This window comes from Staurois parvus, unplaced genomic scaffold, assembly GCF_062004578.1.
Source record: "Staurois parvus isolate SC_StPar_1 unplaced genomic scaffold, SC_StPar_1.0 ptg000019l, whole genome shotgun sequence".
In the NCBI taxonomy this organism is placed as follows: domain Eukaryota; kingdom Metazoa; phylum Chordata; class Amphibia; order Anura; family Ranidae; genus Staurois; species Staurois parvus.
In genome coordinates this window covers 24,657,950-24,674,199 of record NW_028317815.1, presented here as the reverse complement: position 1 = coordinate 24,674,199, position 16,250 = coordinate 24,657,950, and the positions used below count along the sequence as shown (strand labels likewise).

Sequence of the window (16,250 nt, the reverse complement as noted above, 5' to 3'; positions counted from 1 at the left end):
GCATGCAGCCCGGCAGGTCAGGAAAGGGGGGGGACGAGCGAGCGCCCCCCCCCCCTCCTGAACCATACCAGGCCACATGCCCTCAACATGGGGGGGTGCTTTGAGGCAGGGGGGGCTCCCCCCCCAAAGCACCTTGTCCCCATGTTGATGAGGACAAGGGCCTCTTCCCCACAACCCTGGCCGGTGGTTGTGGGGGTCTGCGGGCGGGGGGCTTATCAGAATCTGGAAGCCCCCTTTAACAAGGGGGCCCCCAGATCCCGCCCCCCCCCCTACGTGAACGAGTCTGCGGTACATGGTCCCGCAGACTCCTTCACAAAAAAACTAAGTGTGGTGTAAAAAAAACACAGTACAGGGTCTTTGACAAGTCCTTTATTAAAACAATGTCCCCCGAAGTAGATCCAACGTCAATCACGGCGGCGGCGGCAGGGACCCGAAAAAAGAAAAAAAAAAAGGTTCCGCTCCCGTCGGAGGCTCCCAGCCTTGTGAAGAAGAGGCTAGCTGACAGTTCTTATATAGGTATGGGGCGGGGCCAGCCGGGCACATCATCCCCGCCCCTTACCTATTTGAGAAATGTCACCCTGTCTCTCCGCTGAGGCTAACTAGCTGAATGCAGGAGACAGTCTGACATTTCTTATATAGCTATGGGGCGGGGCCAGCCGGGAACAGCAAGCATGTGACATGGGGCGGGTCACTCGGATGATGTCCCCGGCTGGCCCCGCCCCATAGCTATATAAGAAATGTCAGACTGTCTCCTGCATTCAGCTAGTTAGCCTCAGCGGAGAGACAGGGTGACATTTCTCAAATAGGTAAGGGGCGGGGATGATGTGCCCGGCTGGCCCCGCCCCATACCTATATAAGAACTGTCAGCTAGCCTCTTCTTCACATGGCTGGAAGCCTCCGACGGGAGCGGAACCTTTTTTTTTTTTTCTTTTTTCGGGTCCCTGCCGCCGCCGCCGTGATTGACGTTGGATCTACTTCGGGGGACATTGTTTTAATAAAGGACTTGTCAAAGACCCTGTACTGTGTTTTTTTTACACCACACTTTTTTTTTTTGTGAAGGAGTCTGCGGGAGCATCTACCGCAGACTCGTTCACGTAGGGGGGGGGCCGGGATCTGGGGGCCCCCTTGTTAAAGGGGGCTTCCAGATTCTGATAAGCCCCCCGCCCGCAGACCCCCACAACCACCGGCCAGGGTTGTGGGGAAGAGGCCCTTGTCCTCATCAACATGGGGACAAGGTGCTTTGGGGGGGGGAGCCCCCCTGCCTCAAAGCACCCCCCCATGTTGAGGGCATGTGGCCTGGTATGGTTCAGGAGGGGGGGGGGCGCTCGCTCGTCCCCCCCCTTTCCTGACCTGCCGGGCTGCATGCTCGGATAAGGGTCTGGTATGGATATTGAGGGGGACCCACGCTGTTTTTTTTTTTAAATTTCAGCGTGAAGTTCCCCCTTAATATCCATACCAGACCTGAAGGGCTTGGTATGGATGAGAGGGGGGACCCACGCTGTTTTTTTTTTTTTTTTTTTTTATTGTGGACCTTTATTTTTACATTCAGCTGTCAAAATAAATATTATCTAGACCTTTGAAATAAGTAAAATCATTACAGAAATAATTATAAAGGATAAGAAACAAAAATAGAATCACTAGAACTAAGGAAATCTAATTAGATTACATGAAGATATGCCGAGTGCTGTTTATTAAACACAATAGTCGCGAGCGAGTGCCGGCTCTCAGAGGAATCCACAATCAGATTCACTATTAGTCAGTGGCTAAAAAGCAAACGCCCATGGCAGAAGTCTAAAATGTGTTCTGCACATGCTCAGTTGTATCTGCCAAAGACACTGCACGGGCTTCTAGATTTTTACTGTGTCGATTTCCTTGAAAAAAACGATTTTTAACACATTTTTAATTTTTTTGGAAATAGCAGATATTGTTTAAAGTGAAGTCCTGATATTTGGCAAAGCAAATTTCTAAGTGAACATGTCTCTGCAGTGATTTTTCATGGTTTTAGACTTGCTTCTTAGCAAGTCTGTTTTGTGAGTCTGATTTCGGGCGTGTGTCTTTTTGTGAATTAGATTGGGCATCTGCTTATGGGCTCTGCTCAATAGTGAATTAGGTTGCAGGGTAAAAAATGACAGACGCCCATGAAAATTGGGCTTAAGCCCATAAATATGCGCCCACGCCCAATAGTGAATCAGGGCCTAAGAGTCCGGGGCCCATGCATAGAAGATTCTTGATTTAATTTGGTGATCTTGAAAATTAAACTTCTCCAAATTTGATAAAGTGAAGGAATAAGAATAATGTATTATGCAGAGTTGAATAACAATAAGGCAATCCCTTTTTGGTATGTAATGCTCATTAACAGAGAGGTCTCTTCCGAAGTTTAGCAGAATAATATTCTTAGATAGAGTTAAGCAATGACAGTATAGGCAGTCCCTTTAAATGTATTTCAGCAAACCAGTAAAGAGATTCCTTTCCCAAAAAATAGTGAGGTTAAAGTATCAAAGGAGCATTTGAAGCAGACCTATTGTATGCAGAGTTGAAGAACAGTGAGGCAATCTCTTTAAATGCATAATAATGAGGCATTCCCTTTAAATGCATAATATTCATCAGTAGAGAAGTCTCTTGCAAAATTAGCAGAGTTATGTTTTTAGGCAGAGTAAGGCAAGAACAATATGGGAAGTCCCTTTGAATGTATATCAGTATACCAGCAAACATTTTTTTTTTCCAAAGATAGTGAAGTTAGAGCATCAGAGGAGCATTTAAGGTAGAGTTGTAGTACTTATAATATTTGGAGATCCATTCAGAGTTCTCTAGGGGGCCTGGGAGTGTGCTAACATCCCAATCCTGACCAGTTTCGCCGGGACAATTGGCTGCCTCAGAGATAGGCTCAAAATAGTTTGACATGCTGTTTCTGAACTATGTGCCTAAAATGGCCACTTCGCCTCCACTGCGCATGCTCGGGGCGTAACTGAGTTGTGACACAGAATGCGGGGTGACATCATGCACATGCGCAGTGGAATAAGGTCCGCATACATACTTAGAATAGCAATACAGTCTACATAGGATATCCAGTGCACCATCTAGTGGACATTTGTGAATAAATAGTAATCAATCCAGATAGACATGCATATTTAAACAGCATTAAGAACTATCTAATGAGGGCCAATCTAGCCTCCCCCCTCATTCCCAATCCTTCCCCCTCACAAGGAGAGAACCCAAAAGGAGGAGGAAAGCGGGAGGCCAGGAGAGCACCCAGCACATAGCACACAAGCACATCAACACTAAAAACAGATCACTAAAAAAATTTTATATCAAAATGGTGTGCCAAAGACCACACAGCCCTGCGTTTGCGTATAAAATGTAGATCAAAAAGAGAACAAAACCCAAATGTAAATTAAAATAAAATAAAAAAAGGGAGAAAAAGTTTGTAATTGGAGGAAATTCTAAGCTGTTAACCTCGTCTCATGTTGGAGTACCACTTTATCAAAGTCTCCCCCCCTTGTATCATGGGGGAAAACCTCCAATACCCAACATCGGAGGTGTTTAGGGTCACTATTATGTTTAAGGTGATAGGTGGAAATCTCATAAAGGTGATCTTGAAATCTCTTGCGGATGGTACGAATAGTTTTGCCGACATAGAAGGATCCGCAGGCACAGAGAATAATGTATACAACTCCAGACATGCCACAATTGGCTCTCTGTCTGCACCTGAGGACTATTATGTTTAAGGTGATAGGTGGAAATCTCATAAAGGTGATCTTGAAATCTCTTGCGGATGGTACGAATAGTTTTGCCGACATAGAAGGATCCGCAGGCACAGAGAATAATGTATACAACTCCAGACATGCCACAATTGGCTCTCTGCCTGCACCTGAGGACCCTGCCGGTCGGCAAAGTTTAACTGTCACCCTCCATCACAGAGGGGCAGACATCACAACAGCTGCATCTATGCATGCCTGGTGACAAACGTAGTTTAGGAGGAGACCATTTATTGTCACTGTGGACCAGTAGGTCTGCTAGAGATTTGGCCTTTCTATAAATTAGGTTCAGACGGTTGTTAATATATTTCTCAACTGAAGAATCCTCCTTGAGAATGTGCCAATGCTTGGCATAGATATCCTTTATGTTTTCTGATAATTCTGTATATTGTATATTACTTTTGATTGTTTCCTGATCACTCGAGAGTCTCCCCCTAGGTCTAAAAATTAGTTTCTCACGGTACTGTTCTATCGTGCCTGTCCAGAGAACGAGGACGTCGTCATTGTATCTGTACCAGGCCAATATCCTGGACAGACACATCGGCGAAGCTCCCCCTCCCCCCAAACAGCCACAATTCCCAATCTCCCAAGTAAATATTGGCATATGCTGGGGCACACTTGGAGCCCATGGCTGTGCCCTGAGCCTGGCAGAATGTCCTGTCACCAAACTGAAATTTATTGTGAGTGAGGAGAAACTCCAACAAATCAACAATAAATTGACTGTGTTAGTGCTTACCAACCGATCTACTGCTCAATATTTTCTTAATGACCTGAAGGCCCTTGAAATGTGGAATTTAAGAATAAAGGGCTTTGATATCAAGGGTAAGGAGAATGGTATCTGGGGGAATGGTGAGGTCACGCAGAAGTGTCAGGAGATGCAGGGTATCCCCGATATAGAAAAATTTGTTTACCACGAAAGGCTGGAGGGTCCTATCTATGTATTCACTGGATTTCTCAGTCAGAAATCCCATTCCAGAGATTGTAGGTCAGCCAGAAGGGTCCTCAACCGATTTGTGAACCTTTGGGAGAGCATAGAGCACAGGACTACGCGGATATACAACTCTTAAAATTCCATTGTTTCTTTATCAATAATGCATTCATGATACGTCTGGTCTATAATAGCGAACAAACGAGCCTTCTCTCTTTCCAAGTTTACATCAGGAATGGGGTCTACCAGTCCTTGTTGCTCAAAATACATCTGCACATTTTTATATATTTTTTCCTATCCATAATTACAGTATTTCTCCCTTTTTCCGCCGTCTTAACTACTTCAAGTCCAGACACTTTATCCCCTTCCTGTCCAGCGCTGTCACGCTTTGAATGACAATTGCGCGGTAATGCAACACTGTACCCATATGAATTTTTTAGCATTTTTTAAGACAGATAAAACTTTATTTTGGTGGTATTTATTCACCGCTGGGATTTTTATTTTTTTGCTGTATAAATGAAAAAGTCCAAAAATTTTTTTAAAAAGTGTTTTACTTATAAAATTTTGCAAATAAATAATCTTTCTTCATAAATCTTGTCCAAAATTTATTCAGCTATCTTTTTAGTAAAAAAAATAACCCAAATTAGTTTATAACCAAAAATTATAATATTTCAAAAAAATGTTTAACATTTTTATTTTATTCTTTTATATTATTTTTTATCTTTTTTTTAACATACTGTCACCCTAGCAATACAGTGTTGAATGGTACATTTGTGCCTTAATTTTGGCCCATCAGGATGATTGGGTAGACTTTCTACCCTGGGCAGAGTTTGCCCTAAATAACAATGCCAGTGCCAGTATTGGTGAGTCTCCTTTTTTCACTGTGTATGGTCGTCATCCTTCTGTGCCATTTCCTGTTCTCATTTCTTCTGTAGTGCCTGTGACTGCAGAGACAAAATCATTCAATTCCATCTGGGCAGTGGTTTCCAAGAATTTACGTCTGGCAGCTTCTAAATACAAAGTAGCTGCAGATCGCCATCGCCGTGTGAGTCCCAAATTTCTCTCTGGTGACAAGGTTTGGCTCTCTACCAAGAATATCCGTCTATGAGTACCGTCTATGAAATTTGCTCCTTGTTTCATTGGTCTATTTTCCATCCTCCGCCAGGTCAATCCTGTTGCTTTCAAACTTCGCCTCCCTTCACATCTGAGAATCCCTAATGTTTTCCATGTTTCTCTTCTGAGACCATACATTATCAACAAGTTTTCCTGTCCTCATAGTCATCCTTCCCCAATAGTGAGTACTTCGGATCAGTATGAAGTCAAGCAAATCTTGGATTCCAAATTCATCAGAGGGAAGCTTTCGTATCTAATTGACTGGAAGGGATATGGCCCCGAGGAGAGGTGTTGGATTCCTTCTACTGATATTTCTGCACCCCGTCTGGTGGAATTTTTTCATCAGAAGTTTCCCCTTAAGCCTGGCCCTAAACAAGTGGGGAGACCTCGTAAGGGGGTATACTGTCACAAGTTAGCCTGCAGTTTCTTGTTTGTGTATTCTTACCTCCTTGTTGCAGTGCTGTTCCTGATTCCTTTCACATGTGTTGTTTGTCTGTGCTCACCTATGAGCATCGTCTGCTATTCTCTGGGTTTTATTTCCTTCCCTTCCATCACTTCCTGGCCCGTCGCCTAGTTTGCTAGTTTATATAAGACATGCTCAGTCCAGCCCACTTTGCCTGAGCAACTCCTTAGTTCTCTGAGCTCCTGTTTGTTGCAAACTCCTGTATCCTGCACCTGACTTCACGTGTACCAACCCTGGCTTTGTTCACTGACTGTGCTTGTTTTCCTCCCGTCCTGACCTCAGCTTGTCCATCGGATTTCCTGTTGTCTCCTCCCATTGTACTCTGCTCATGTGAGCGGTCTCCACATCCTCATCTGGGCATACCTGGGGGCCACTACCTGATTCCAACTTGCTGCAAGTCCATCCCCACCATCAGGGGCTCTGGTGAAGAAGCAGGCTGGGGCTTAAACTCCACGCCCTGGGGAACCCCAAGTTGGTGCTCTACAAAGGCTCACTACCACAGGTGCTTGACAGTCATTGCTTAACTCTATCTAAGAATATTATTCTGCTAAGCTTTGGAAGAGACTTCTCTGTTAATGAGCATTACATACTAAAAATGGATTGCCTTATTGTTATTCAACTCTGTATAATACATTACTCTTTTTCCTTCACTTTATCAAATTTGGAGAAGTTTCATTTTCAAGATCACCAAATTAAATCAAGAATCCCCTATGGATGGGCCCCAGACAAGGATGTTATTCATTAATATATGAGGGGAGGTTTTCCTGGTTTATGTTCTCCCCTGGATGGCGCCCTAATAATAGGCTCCAGAGGGAGGTGAAACCTTTACGCTTATACAGCTATATTATCAAAAGTATCCTCCTCTGGACTACATGTGTTTGTTGATGCATTATCTGGGACTGCCTATTTTCATCTACAACATGACATGTTCGATTGGCAGTTTAGTGAAAGAGGGAGGCTCAGACAGTCTACAGTACCCTCCCCTGGACTACACTACTTCATCTATGGGATTTTCATTATATTTTTCATCCATGGTGATCTTGTTTGGCAGAGGCATTATACTGTATATGATACAAAGCATGTTCCCTTTAAGGAGGCCTGTGACTGACCAGGCTTTGTAATTTTGTATATGGAGCATATGCATTATTTATGGAGAAAGATATTATTGCTACCAACTGATCAGTTTATTGATGGGTACTCCCCTTTGGGGTTTGTGACCCAGGACATGTGGCGTGTGGTATGATTTTTTCTGTTTTTAGAAATGTCTATGTTGAATAAAGAAATGATTGTAGGGCACTGACCACCAACCCATTTTGAATTATTGTTTTTTCAATATGAATACATTTAAACAAACCCAATATTCCAATTGAGTCAACAATAAGCAGTACTTTTATGCAGTTTCTCTTTATGTTGGTGACTAGGGACTCCAGGTTTGTCTAATATTAGTAACACATTTTTGGGGCCCTTGAGGCTTCTTTTTTGGAGGTTTTGCAATGATCAGCATTTCCAAATATGATATCATGTGGGCAAAACTCCACAAATGCTAAGGTTCTTTGGCACCTAATGATCCTTTTCATCATAAGTTATGGAAAGAGGGAGAGCACTGGTTAGACTAATGAGGTCACAGTTGCTTTCAAGAGGGATTACATTAATCTGCATGTTTTCAGTGCAGGGTAGCTGTTTTTTTGAGGTGGTTTGGGCATGCTATGCAGTTGCATTCCTGAAGAATTTCAGTTTAAGGCTCTAGAACAGACCTAAAACATGTAAGATAATTTGCTAACTATATAGCATACCCCAGGAAGAGTTGGAGAGCACTGTTGGGCTGAGCTTGTTTCTTTCAAAGAACTGAGCAACTGGAAAATGTATAAATGTATATACTGCAACTTTGTGCTAACATGTTAAATATCCATTTAAGAGACAATGGAATTTATGTACTTATGGCAAACAGTCTACTGACTTTGCAGTGGAAGTGGAGGTGAAGCTTAGCTGTCTTCTGTCATCCAAGCTCACGCAAGCAACAATTCTGTTTTTTTTTATTTTCCTTGCACATGGTATTCCCTGCAAAGTGGATTTTCCCCACATTCACTAAGCTGAGGGAAAATCCCCTTGCAAAGTGAACATCCTATTTGCTTTTAGTAAATTAGGCCAACTGTTGAGCCATCCAACAGGTAAGATATAAAAGATAGATTTGCTTGCTTAAGCAATGCCTTTTAAGGATTCCATCATCCTGACTTAGTCAACTTAAGGTTAGAGAACTTAACTTTAAACTATTTATGGTGAACATTTTCTTAAGAATATATTTGTCTTTTTTTCAGTGTTATTGCTGATCTACTATATAAGATACTGAAAAGAAAACACTTTATTGTAAAAGCTTTTTACATTACAACTGTATGATTATATTATATTTTTATAATAAAGAAAGTTAAAGGAAGAAGTAACACATATTTATTTTTTGACTTGTAGGAGGATGACGGGGATTGCGGTGGAGTATCTGGCTTGACACCTTCACTATGGTCCATGATAGGCATCCAATTTGTCCTGCTCTGGCTTTTATCTGGTAGCAAGCATTGTCAGTTATGACCTTGAAAACCAAAATATGAATTACTAATGTCAACATCCTGCCAAAAGATTTACCCTGGATTTACCTTAAAAAAGGTCACTTGATTGAGACCTTGGAAGAATGGCTGTGTTCATGCTGTAACTATCAATTTGTGAGAGATTCACAGAGGCATCTACAAAGTCTGCATGTTAGAGTGTCAAATCCTTAATGGTAAATTCTGAGAATGCTGCATCATCTATGCCATCAGAACAGAAATCTACAGTCAATGTGCTTTATTGAACAATCTAAGATGATCTTTGTTGCATCGTCAATGACTATATGTAAAAGGGCTCCCTTTAATATTGCTTCTGTACAACATGATTTGTAGAATTTCTTTTTTGAATTTCAGTTTGTTGCACTCCCAGCCCTTTATGCATCCACTTGTGTACATCAAATCTATTTTATTATTGTGCACTGTGTTTAGGAAAAAAAAAACTACTGCTTTTAATATATAAATGTATGTAAAAAAACTGAAATGCTCCTGTTTAGTCAAGTATAAATATTGTTTAGTTATCAAAAAATATAAAAAAAAAACTGAAATGCCTTATAATGTATATTGAATGGCTTGATGCGCCATTTAAATAGGAGTAAAAAAAATGTGAAGAAAGAAAATTCTAATGGTCTTATGGGCATAGAAATTTAAGTATATAGTGTATATTAACTACATACACATTTTCATGGGTATTTGAGAGTATGACCTTTGTGACTCTCTAAGTGATGTGTAAATCTTTACAACTATAGTTTTGTACATGTAATTCTGTATATCAATGCTAACCAAATCCTTTTCGAACTCAGAGATTTTACTTCAAAAATATTTTGGTTAGGAATCTTACCAATGGTATTTAGCATGTTAATGCTGCTGCTATTTTCTGTTCTGTTAGAATGAATTGGTTAGGATGAGTTTTGTAGTCTTTAGGCTTTTAATTTGAATGAGTGTTTTTTTTTCTTGTGTGATCGCTCTCTGCAGTGTGTTGCTAATCAACCTGCTTTCATATAGTATACCAAGCGTATTAGGGTACTGTGCAATGGTGTAAAAATAGTATAAATGAATGTATTCTAAAGATACCATTGTATTGTATGGTATCACAAACATTTATTTATTCTATATATTAAACAGAGTAATCACAAAAAGAAACAGTACAAAAATTGGGTCTGTAAGAACAAAATTTACTAAACAGTGTATGCATGTTGTAGTGGTGCAGGTGGTAATGGGAAGGGAAATTTGTTACTTGCTTGTTCAGACATATTATTAGGACATTCTTAGCAGTGCCAGAAATGTGTCATATGTGTGTATTTGTTGACGTCAGTGGTAAATGCCATTGCATGGTATCAGTGTGCAGTCTGCCTGATATATGGAAAAAAACAGGGGTTCTTAGTCCACAGGACAGGTTCCAAATCATTGATCATCTTGTGTGTGTTTTTTTTTTATTTTTTTCTAAACAATAAAGTAGTTGTGAACCATATTTTAATAAAATTATCACTATTTTGACTGTATTTATATTAATTTAGATTAACTGTACACTTGTTATTAAAGCAGCAACAAACATTCAGAAAGAAATATGTAGACTGTTATTGACCTGAAAATGTTAATTGCCTGGTTGTTGGTGCGTGCAATACCTTCTCAGTAACTCAGTAACCCAATATATGAACACCTAATTTCTATACTTGCTCAGTGGCCAGTGATTTAAAAAGTATAAAAGTTAATCACTCACTGGATCACCTTGACAGCCAAGGGGAAGGTATTTTCAGGAGATCTCAGCAATAATAGCTTCCATATTTTCTTTGCACAAACTTACTTTAAAGTGGATTTCCAACCAAAACTTTTAGTTTTGCATAGTGTGGGGAAGCATTAGAACACCTGCCTTGTTTTTATTGCTGTATAGAAGTTTATTAAAGAGATTTCCTTTTTGTTTACTGTCACGGCAAGTTTTATTAAAAGGAAGTGAGGGAAAATCTACAACATAGACAGAAATAAAAAACAAAATATAAAGAACAGATGATTTAGTTCAATACAGTGCTAAATGCATATGTATCCTCTTATCAATATCTCACAAAAATGTTAATAAAGGAATATATTTGCCCTTAGCGTTGTATTGAGTTAAATCATTTGTTCTAGTTTGTTTATAAGGGATTATTAATACAGCTGCTTTGTTGGTCGTCAGGATCATATTTGTTTTGTTGGTTGATTGCAATAAGCTAATTATCTTTTTTGAGGACTCACAAAAGCATGTTGAGGGATGTATTTTATAGAAATAAAAAGCTGTTAGGGGTTTTAATCTCCCCCTACTCTAGAAAAAAATATATGTTTATTTATGTTTGTGCTGCTGTTGGATCTGTTCCCTCACTTCTTGTCTGGTGAAGATGAGGGAAAATAACTCCAATAAAATCCAACAGGGGTTCTATCCTTTTCCCGCTCTAAACATTTTGCTTGAGCATACGCTACACTAGGTAGATTTTTGGTTGTAACTTGAGACATAAACTAGGAAAATAAGTTTTAAACAAAACTTAAGAACCATTAAAATACATGGTAGAAAAGGAGATGGTGGGATATGTTAGAGGTGGTTTTGCATCATGAATCAAGTAATTTTGCAAAATAAATTTTCCTCTAGTAATGCAACACAGTTCAGTTTTTGTAAACCTATTATCAGGTTACTCACTAGTCAATAAGAGCTAAAAAAAAAATCTAAGAGAAAGAAAACAAATATATATAAATATAAAAATCCACTGTAAATATGTTAACCTTCTTGAAAATTAATGGCACCCAAGGCCTTGGCTTATAAAGACTACAAAATGTAAAATACTATGCTTTTTGCATTGAGTTTTAATTATGCTAAACAATTACAGCGTAATTGTAGAAGCTGGTTTACTTTAACTACTCAGTGAATTCCTATGTGGGATTTTTCTGATTAATATTGACTTAGAAATTGGGCACCATATTTTAAGAATATTGTTATTAATTTATCCGAATTGATGCTGTGCTATACAATACTTTATTACTGTTATTTATAATAAAATCCTTAAAGTCAGTTTACTATAAATTATCAGTGAACATTTAAGTCTATATTAATGTTGTAGCATCCTTTTAACATAAACCTTATGTTTTATAGCCCTACACAAACACGTCATCAAAAATGTATATTTTCCTCCTTTAGTTTACAAAAACAACATTATACTCTGTAAAACAATATCACCAACAGAAGATATTTAACACTCAAACATTAATTTATAAAGGTTATCTATATAATGTCCAATGTATTTCTATGCATATTTAATATTATGAAAATGCTGTTTCATAGAGTCTGCTTTCAAGTTGGGACACTTTTTTCAGTTCCTCATAATTTAAATATTATACGACTATATTGTAAAAAAAAAATAAACCCCAGACAGCTTATGGATGGATTTGTATTGAGTGTTTTAATAGCTACATTATTCCTGTTAATTGGTATTATGCTATCAAGTTGGTTGCCTCTTCTGTTATTGTGGTGCTGTGTAAGGTGTAGTTGGCATCCACAAACACTGTGGTGATAAATAATCATAAAAAATACACAAGTTAATCTCAGCCTTGCCCTCATACACAAACTGTTACTTTTTAAACCCAGCCCTATTCTGCAATAACTGTTGATGTTTTCAGAATGTTGCACTTTTAGATCAATTTGACTTCAACACCATTTATTCAGTTTATCTGCACCTGCTGTTTACTCTTTAGGCTGCCCCATTGGTAAGTCTGCGTGGTGTGTTTTTTGCTAAATATAGCAAACCAATGAGTTATTAGGCAGCAAGGTATAGCCAGCATATTTAGTTTTAAAATTCACCCATTTATAAATTCTAGTTTTTATACCAGATCAAGTATACCTGAGTTCACAAAGAACAAAGTGGGTCTTCCATGCACACAACTGGTTCTCCAAAGCAAAGATTGATACTTTGGAGTTATTCCTGCAAGCTTGAATAAATTACCCTTTGAGTTTCTATATAGACATTTGCAGTAATATGTATGCTTTAAAAAAACTATCATATATGCTCAGTAAGAGCACATATGATCACTGGACTGTTAGAAACGTTTACTGAGACAAACCCACAAACCCTATTTTTTTCTAAATGAATATGCGGTATCTAGTGTACCCACTAGGTAAATAATATTGGTTTTAAAACATAAACATGGATGAAAATGCTTGCAAAGGTGCTTTTTGACCAAAAGACAAAAAGTGCAGCATACTCCTGTGCTGTTTAAGCTGAAATATTAGAAGGATGCATCTAGAAATACCTATTAAGCTACTTACTAGTTTGTAGGACCTGCAATATGAGGTATGAAAAAAATGAATACGTAATTTTACTAATAGGAGAATTAGTATTCATGAAAAGACTATGTTATGTGTACATTATATTTATCAAGTTCATGTAGCTAGCTCTCATACATACATACATACATTACTTTGACACTACTGTAACCAGCATTTTTGTCATAAGTTCATTAGAGTTGTATATTGCTCATAACGTGCTGAGGCACATTGAAACTGGAGAAAAGAATAAAGATGCAATGTGCAATAGCTTGATTTGTTTTTTCCACTTTCAATGAATCTGCATCTCGTATTCTAGCAACACATTTGCATGAATATTTTTCATCTCAAAATTTGGTTGCCTCATCTGTGAATAGCAGACTGATTGGCACTTAAAAGGGCAAGTCCTAGTCTACTATACTCAGGAGTTCAGTGTGCAGCTTTCACTCAACTCCTGCTTGTTTCTTGAAAGTCCTGACCATGGGTGCTGTTATTCACTTCAAAGGCATCTGAGGATTTAACCATATATTTCCAGTCCAAACACTTTATGGAAAGAAGTATGAGAAGCAGCCTGCAGGTTCTTGAATTTGCTTTGGCCAGGATATTCAAGTCCATGATCAAAAACATTAAGGTTGCAAATTGCACAGTTCCCTCTGCTGTTCCTGCTATCCTTGTAGCTAACTTATAGTTTATCTCATAGTCGTCTTCTATATGTGTTGTTTGGAGAATGTGTAGTATAATCTATTCTAAACAGTATTTAATTTATAGTTTGCTCATTCTTTTATCTTCCACTGAAAACATGTAAATTAAAATACAACCACTTACATTTTTTGTATTATCCAAGTGATTACAATTGATACCATTCTGGAGTGTTTTTCACACGGAAACTATTTTCAAACATTTTTATATATCTGTAACTCAATCTAATGCTGTCATTTTATGAAAGGGGATCTGTTCTTCTGGAAGTCATTGTAGACACAAGACCATCTTATTATTTTGTATATATATTTATATTATTTTGAGTGTCAAATTTTGTAGTTATATGTGCTGTAAAAAAAACAGGAAAACATGATCTACTGAAGTTACTGCTAGCCAAAGGGTGAAATATTAACTTTTGTATTTTAATTTATATATTAAAAGCCAGCATCACTGCCAAAACATTGAATGTGGTTTATATTTGTATCTGCATTGTAACAAACCTTTCTTGGCAAGCTCAACTTGACATTGTTATACCTGAACACATTTGAAACTTATTAATTTTTAATTAGTTGTGAATCAAGATTTATTGTTATATGCTTTTTACATTTGTACATCTTGCTCCTAGTTTATCATTAGTGTTGGCCTTAGTAAGTTTACTCTGTGTCTTGGTAAAATTTCTCTAAAGTGACCTTTTGCTGTTGGAGTATACAATACCTTAAATAAAAGACTCTATTACCCCTAGTCAAAGTTTGGACATTAAAAACTGAAAGTCAATTAAATTGCATGGATTTATTACCACATCCTGGGATCAGAAACCAGGTGGAGCAAAAACATAATTGGAATTGAAAAGTTCTGAGGAAATAATGAATGTGCATTTGCTATATGTAGTTGATATTATAGATAGCTAGATGTGGTACACATTTGACTTTTTTCTTAGCAATTATCTACAGCAGGGGTCTCCAAACTTTCTAAAGACACCAGTTTATTGTCCTTCAGACTTTAGGGGGCCAGACTGTGCCCAGTGGGAGTAAACAATGCTGATCTTTGGTATTGGGGGAGAAATAGTTGGTGTCAGTGGGAGGAATAGTATCCCATCCTTGGTGTCAGTGGAAGGAATAGCGCCCTATTGTCATCAGTGGCAGGATTTATGCCCCATTGTTGGTGTCAGAGGCAGGAATAATTATTCAAATGCTGGATAAAGACAAGCAAAGGACCACATCTGGCCCCAGGGTCACAGTTTGAAGACCACTGATCTACAGGATATAGCATCAAGTGCTAAAGCATTACAGTGGCCATTTTAATATTAGCTCTTACTGAGTCCATGCTGCTAGAATTCAAGTTCATTGGAACTTGTGTGGTCAAACCAGGAAGATCTTGTTTTATACTACTACAGGTCACACAAGTTTTTTTGCAATTTGGTAGTTTTATATACAGGCATACAATTTTTGTGGCTGTTTAGGGGTCCATCCACAGGTAAAAGATCAAACATTGATAAAATATTAGTACAAGCTGATGGCTAATGTGCTTAACCCTTCACTCTTTGGTTGTACATAGTACATCCAAAGAGCTGAACTATTTAAACACATGTTACTGGTAAAGCAAAAAGCACCTTGTATGAATTCACCCTATACAGTGCTTCAGGTACCTACTTAGTGTCCAAATGTAATGATTCTACTGCATCTATCCACTGGTTTTATTTGGTAGAATTGGAATAACTTTATTTTACCTTTTACTATCTGAACTGGATGCTTTGCACCTTATTTTGTCAAATATTATATACTATAATTATTAACAAATTATAGATGTATACAATGGAAAAAATACTAGACAATGCTGTGCTAGAGCACTCATTCTTTGTTCCTTATATTTCCTTTTTTCTTGCTTTTGACACTTTTGTGTTAAACCTAAAAACTATATTTTGCAAAGAAACTGTAAATAATGTTAAAGAAGTGAATATAAATGATGACAAATGTGTTCAAATATTGTTGAAACCGGTATATGAAAATAAAGGGTTATCATTTAATCACACAGAATAATTTATTCATAATTAAAAACATATTTTAGGGAAAGGGAAAAAATTGCATTGTACTGTGTATAACCAGAAATGTTATGAAAGACTATGACCTACAACAATGTATTATTTCTCAATATCACTTTACAACACTTCCTTTATTGTTCATTTTATTAAAGAATACTTGAATGAACGTGAATATTTTCCCCAGCTATTTATCTTTTGTATGTAATACTAGATTTCAGTATGGACCAATAAATCAAACGGCTAAATCCAATGTGGATTTTCAAAAGTGTAAAGGAATAACGTTTATCCATCTAAGTGTAAAACATGAGGACAAAAATGATGACAGTAGACAGAGGTTGCTGACTTCTCAATATACTCTTCTAGTGCCAATTTTTCAAATGA

General features: G+C 38.0%; 1 protein-coding gene across 5 annotated transcripts in view; it reads left to right on the top strand.

Moving 5' to 3' along the window:
• CACNA2D1 (calcium voltage-gated channel auxiliary subunit alpha2delta 1) overlaps positions 1–16,041 on the top strand; it is an 857,854-nt gene extending 841,813 nt beyond the window's left edge. For all 5 annotated transcript variants that reach the window (XM_089685880.1, XM_089685888.1, XM_089685869.1 and 2 more), the window contains one exon: positions 8,723–16,041. In XM_089685880.1, the coding sequence (XP_089542006.1) occupies positions 8,723–8,839 (117 nt within the window). In that variant the 3' untranslated portion in view covers positions 8,840–16,041. The remainder of the gene's footprint in view (positions 1–8,722) is intronic.
• The last annotated feature ends 209 nt before the right edge of the window (positions 16,042–16,250 follow it).